This window comes from Pholis gunnellus, assembly GCF_910591455.1.
Source record: "Pholis gunnellus genome assembly, chromosome: 3".
In the NCBI taxonomy this organism is placed as follows: Eukaryota; Metazoa; Chordata; class Actinopteri; order Perciformes; family Pholidae; genus Pholis; species Pholis gunnellus.
Window position 1 is genome coordinate 11,414,080 of NC_136529.1, and position 6,254 is coordinate 11,420,333.

General features: G+C 42.0%; 1 protein-coding gene across 6 annotated transcripts in view; it reads left to right on the forward strand.

Moving 5' to 3' along the window:
- Nucleotides 1-5,434, forward strand: part of atp2b2 (ATPase plasma membrane Ca2+ transporting 2) — a gene marked incomplete at both ends in the record, with an annotated part of 61,061 nt that extends 55,627 nt beyond the window's left edge. For 5 of the 6 annotated variants that reach the window (XM_079156983.1, XM_079156984.1, XM_079156985.1 and 2 more), the window contains 2 exons: nucleotides 123-305; nucleotides 5,126-5,434. In XM_079156983.1, coding sequence (XP_079013109.1) covers nucleotides 123-305; nucleotides 5,126-5,434 — 492 coding nt within the window. Of the gene's footprint in view, nucleotides 1-122; nucleotides 306-1,900; nucleotides 1,994-5,125 lie in introns of all 6 variants that reach the window. The other variant, XM_079156986.1, reaches the window with a different exon arrangement.
- Nucleotides 5,435-6,254: the final 820 nt, after the last annotated feature.

Genomic DNA, 6,254 nt, shown 5'->3' on the forward strand with positions numbered 1-6,254 from the left:
TGCTTGTTTTCTTGCTTTAATTCTAGTTTGCCATGTTTTACTCTTCCTCTTTGTATCTCTTCTGTACTGGGTGCTTGTCACCTTTCCTTTTGACCTGGTGCTCTGTCTCCTCTATGGGTTAGGTGATAGCCAGCGTACCCAATAGCAAGTTGCGTTTCCTGCGGAGGGCTGGCCAGTTAACTCAGAAAGATGACTCACCAGAGGAGGACCCAAATGAAGATAATGAGGAGATTGACCATGCAGAGAGGGAGCTGAGGAGAGGACAGATCCTCTGGTTTAGAGGACTCAACCGCATTCAGACTCAGGTGAGGACACAAGTTCAATCCCCAAGTTGCGATTTGTTGTTTGATTTCACAGAGAGATTTAGCAGGATTGCTTCTTCCTGAAAGAAAGAGAAAGTTTGATTGAACAGGGTCACTCTTATCACTTGTATCTTCACTTAATGATAAAATGTTTTTGTGTAGTCAGTTAAGCAGCAATAAATACCAACCAGATACAATTTCACCAGGCTGTTTTCTGACGTGGCTTTTTGTTTCACCTTTTGTCTGTCTTTGTCATATAATCCATTTTTTATTAGGATGTAGCACGACCTCAGATAAAAGCTGAGAAGCCTAAGAAGAAGCGCTAGACTACGTTATATGTTCTTCATGTTAGTCAGTAACAGCCTTAAAATAATTGTATCTCAAGATGGTATTTAGGTACATGAAGATGCAGCTTTCGCTCTCTGGACTGAAGGATCACGTGTGTGGACCTGTGGAAGCTCGACAATCAATCCTCACGGGTTGAATACAGCTGGACAGAGTCACTGAATTGTTCTCACTGTGACCAACTCTGCACACCGTTATCACTGTGATATTCGAGAAAGTTTTGCTTCTGTGTTAGACTTGATTTCATTTCACTGATGTGTCACTAATGGTCCAGGGTGAAGCTATCCCGAGACATGATACTGTCGTCCTACAGAGGCAGCCAAACATGGTTAAGTTAAAGAAGAAATATGGGTGAAAGGGTTTGTATGGGTTTAGTATTAAAGGAGAACTAAGGTTTATTTAACTAAAAACAGCAGATGACATCAATAAAGATGGGTCTAACGAGGCAACAGGCAGTGGTCAGATGATCAAAAAGGTTTTATACAAACCCCTCAGATTCTTAAGATTCCTTTGGAAGAGAAAAAGAAAACTAACTATAAAATTACAACACAAAGTCTTTGTTTTACACATTCAATACAAGTTACAGACCAACTTCCTGGTTCAGCTTTGTCAACCTGTCAATACGTCTGACCATTTGTTGCTCTGTTGTTGATGTTGCCACCCTTCAGAATTTCAGTCAATAGAACCAATCGCCGAAGCTGCAAAAATAAGACTTTCTACGAAAGCTGCACTAAACCAGAGGTTTTCACTAATTCCTGAAGTAAAATCCACCAAGTATACTGTCAGTAGTCTTCATTGGATTTCTTCCTCAGTAAAAGTAGTCCCAGTTAAAACTGTTCTCAGTGAGATCTGTGGATCATTTATAGAGTTTCTGGAAAGACGAGTCGCTGTTCATTTTTTTAATGCTGTGCGCACCACAATTAAAAACTCATTTACCTCCATTGTTTTTGGTTGGGGGCAGAAATCTTGCAGCGAGGTAAGAGAGATGTTTTTTTCAAATTTGGGTGAACTTACCCTTTGAGTCGAATTGAAAAATGTTTGTGAGGGGATACTACGCCCTGCCCTTTAGTTGTCCCCCACCCCCCACCCCCCACCCCCCCCCCCCACCCCCCACACCCCCATCATGTCACGATTGAGACACGTTGTACTCCCTTTACCACCAAAGTCACCCAGCAAGTCAACCTGTGTTGCCATTTGGTCTCTGTCACTCTGAGCAGCCATTTGTCCTCTCCTGTTCCGCTCTCCTCCCACAGATTGATGTAGTCAACACCTTCAAGAGTGGCACCTCCTTTCAGGGGGCGGGGGCTCTGAGACGCCAATCATCCACCACCAGCCAGACCCAGGATGTAACCAATGTTTCTAGTCCTAGTCACGTGTCCTTGTCCAATGCCCTTTCCTCTCCTACAAGCACTACTGCTGCTACTGCTCCTCCCACTACTGGCCGTGAGTCAGAACTCTGTCAGTCTGCTTCTCTGCTCTCTTTGCTTCAGAGGTGCCATCATGTCATGAAGTTATTTTTCTCTGCACATTGTCTGGCTTGTAATTCTTACAACAAATGACCTTGACACTCTCCATTTTGGGATTGGCATCTCTGAAGATAAGTCTTTTTTTTCCTTTTTCTTTCTTGCTATCTGCTTTTTTCATTTCCTCTCTTTCTCTTTTGTCTTTTTGCTGTTCATACTGGATTTCAAATTCATCTTGATATCTCCTCCCATGCTTGGGTGTACTGTCGTCTCATTGGTGAATGTGTGTTTGTTTCCTCAGAGTGCTAGGAGCGCAGGACTAAGGGTGATACCCACGGCGTGACATTTCAGGTTGTGAGTTTGTCTCCCTCTGCTCATCCCCCATCCACCATCCCATTCTCCAATCCGTCCATTTTTATTTCCTGACGGACATTAATGTGAACTAATTCCAATCAACTCACCAAAGGACTGGGTAAACATTCAAGTATAAGCTGCAATGTTGTCTTATTTCATCTGTGAGTTTGCTACTGATGAGGCAAATCACACATTGAGCGGATGCAAATTTGTACCTGCTATTCTCCAGCTGACGCATAAAGGAAAACATAAAGGACGCGACTAGTTTGTGTGCCAGACCTAATAAAAAAAACCTGCAATAGCCACTTTCAAAATGTTCTTTCAAAAGGGGATCCCAAAAGGTGCAACTAAAATCTAACCACAAGAGGTCACTGTCAAAACCAGGGACTATCGCTACTTAATTATTTTGTCCACTTCCATCTTCTCTTTCTTCCTCTCATTTTTACACACACACACACACACACACACACACACACACACACACACACACACACACACACACACACACACACACACACACACACTTTGTCTCTAATATTCATCTACGGATGAGAATCAGTTGTGTGGACAGGAATGGGGAATCACCATAAAGCAGCTCTGCACCAATGATTCATCCCGTCTTGTCGCTTCATACTGTCAGTGTAGTTGACTGTCATGTTGCCATAGTTACGGACATAGATCCTCTGCAGCACCAGCGATGTAAATTCAACCCCCCCCCCCCCACCCACCCACCCTTTTCTAACACCCCATCAGTGTTACTTGTCAGACATCCTGTCACATGCACTCATCCCGGCAGGCTCCTCTTATTATTTGTTTTATCTGTTTTGTCTCCTTATACCCTATCCTCTGCCACGGTTACAAGAGTAGCTACGATATTTACAGAATATACTGTCCTCCCAGCTAACAGAAAACTCAATATCTATGAGGCTTTCAATGCACTGCTCATGTCTTTTAAATCATCTTCCCATGGAAAAGTTAACAACTGTGTACATTGTAACATTATTGTACCAATATTTTTTGTTCCAAGAATTTTTAAAATAGTCAGAGTTAAAATTATTGATGAGAAAACTATTTGGACATTCGGTAAATCGTTGAATTCATTTATCAACAAAAAACACAAAACATTGACTTCCTAAAGTCTCAGAGCTTTTTAAAGGTTAGGATTTACTTTGTATCCCCTCTGTTAAATATCAAGATAAATTGAGTGCTTTTGGGTTTCTAATATGTATATAAATATATATGAACTGTATATTCCTGCATTTGTGGCCCATGAATGACAATTAGAGAATCAGCATTTTTCACTTACATTTTCATTTATCTGAGAGGATAGATTTCAGTAGCTTTGGGATAAAATGTTCCTATAATAAACACTATATTTATGGCTTCGGCTCAACAAAATACTGACAAAAAAGTTTAAGGTTAGACAATATTTACACTTAATAATCCTACAGAAGTAATTTCAGGTGTCAATGGGAACATTATTGATGCAAACATGATGACGTGATACACCTTTTGTGACTTTTGTATACACTCCAATGTGCTATCATGAGTCAATGTCTCGTGTAAAAACATCAAATAATGTCGTTGTAGCTATCACATTTTGTTGATATTGTACATGCAGATAGGGTTATGATTAAAATAACGCTTTCCTAAAATCCATAAATACTACTGTCTGTAGTAAGGTTCACATAGTTGCTTGGGGCCTATACTTGAGTGCTTACTTAGATGTGCATGGAGTTGAAAGCTGTCAGACCTCTGACAGTAAACTTATTATTTTCATTATTCACTTCCATTTGTTTTGTGTCAGCAGTCTGTGTGCCGGTGTCCACTTCTTCACGGTCCGGTTGTCTTTTTGCATGTAGTTTGTGTTTACCTCTTATTTACTTCCTCTGTTTATAATATCTTAACCGGCTTTAAATGCCTCTGATTTTTTTTTGGGGGGGGGGGGGGGTTGTCGTTTTGTTGTGTGTTTTACACTGCAATGCTTGTGTTGACCCTCCTCATGCAGAGTTTGACTCTCTCCATTGCTCTGTTTTGGACCATGCTTCACACCCACCCTGTGCTATGTGTGTGTGTCCCATTCAGAGTCTGTGTGGATATTGTCCCAGACAGTGTTCTGGTAACTCCAGAAGTCTTTAAACCACCTGATTTGGATCTCTCAGATCTAACCTCCTTCCTTCTTACTGACCTCGTCCACCAGATTTCTTCAAACCTGCATGTGATATTCTCCTTTAATTTTTTCTGTGAGCATTCCATTTATTAACGTGGCTTGTTTCTAGGTATACAGCACATTGGACTAAAGCGTATACTTACAACGAGCGTTTTTGTTGCTTTGGTATTTGTTTTTCTTGAAATGTATGATTTTGTTTTGTTTTTACGATTGTGTTCCTCACGGCTTTACTTAGTGCACGCCAAAACCGAGTGACTTGTGAACTGTAGTCATCTTGTGAAAGCAGAACACAGACTGCAGTTGCTTTTCCTCCTTTACCTTCTCCTTCACCTCTTTATCCTCAAGAGGTTCTCTCCTTCCCCTCTGTCCCTTCTCTCCTCCTCTTCCCTCTTTTCTCTCATCCCGAGGGTCCTTCCCACCCTTCCGTTTTGTCTCCGACATCACCTCTTATTGTTTTTCTTCTCTTTCCTCCCTGTTTTTTTTAACAACAGATCCGCGTTGTGAATGCATTCCGTAGCTCTCTCTATGAAGGCCTGGAAAAACCAGACTCCAGATCATCTATCCACAACTTCATGACACACCCCGAGTTTAGGATAGAAGACTCCACGCCCAACATCCCGCTCATCGACGACACGGACGATGATTCTGCTCGGAGGAGGAAGTACTCCAGCCAGCCCTCATCCCCCAACAAGAATAACAACGCCATCGACAGTGGCATCCATCTCACCATCGACACCAGTAAATCAGCCGCCTCCTCCGGCCCCGCCAGCCCTCTTCACAGCTTGGAGACCAGCCTCTAACCCTGATCCTAACCTCAGCTCTAACCTCTAATGTCGTTTCCTTGCAGTCTGGGGGCACCTTATCTAATTCCTCCAGATATTTAACTGCAACCTTACACCTCGTCACCCCCAAAATTTCACCTAATCCATCTCAATTCTCATTTTCCAACCCCCCCCTTACCCCCATTTACTCACCCACACAGGACAGGTCCTGTGACAAAATCCTCATCATTCCTCCCTTAACCTTGAGCTCTTAAAGCTCTCCGCTCCTCTCGAAATGGAGAAAATCTAAAGTAATATGGCAAGGTGAAAATAAAAACAAACTTATCATACAATCAAAAAGGCGCAACAAAGCCACAAAACCTACACAGCCATCGTGCTTTTGTGGTTGTATGTGTACGGTGACGGCGGTGGCTGTGTGTATGACTATATGCGTGTTAGCATGTACTGTATAAACGTGCCGCTGACTGCACATATGTATGACTGTGTCTTTAGTGGCATCGGGAGGAGAACGATGAGGAAGGAGACACTGCTGAGGAGTAAAAATCACAAAACAGGACAGACTCGAAACTCCCCTTACACTCCCTCTCCTCAACAATAACATTGTCAATACTGATAATAGTTTAAATTAAATTGAAAAACATTGTTATTATTATGATTCTGATTCTGATTATTATTGTTATTATTATTGTTGCTCCTGCATGAATGTACATTGCCCAAGTTTTATTTTAAAGGGTTTTACTTTTATGGGAGATCTTTTGTTCAGATGGGCTCGGCCTTGCAGCGGACTACTATTTTAACGACGGCTTCTCTGAGATCCTGGCCTGCAAAGTTCCCTCTT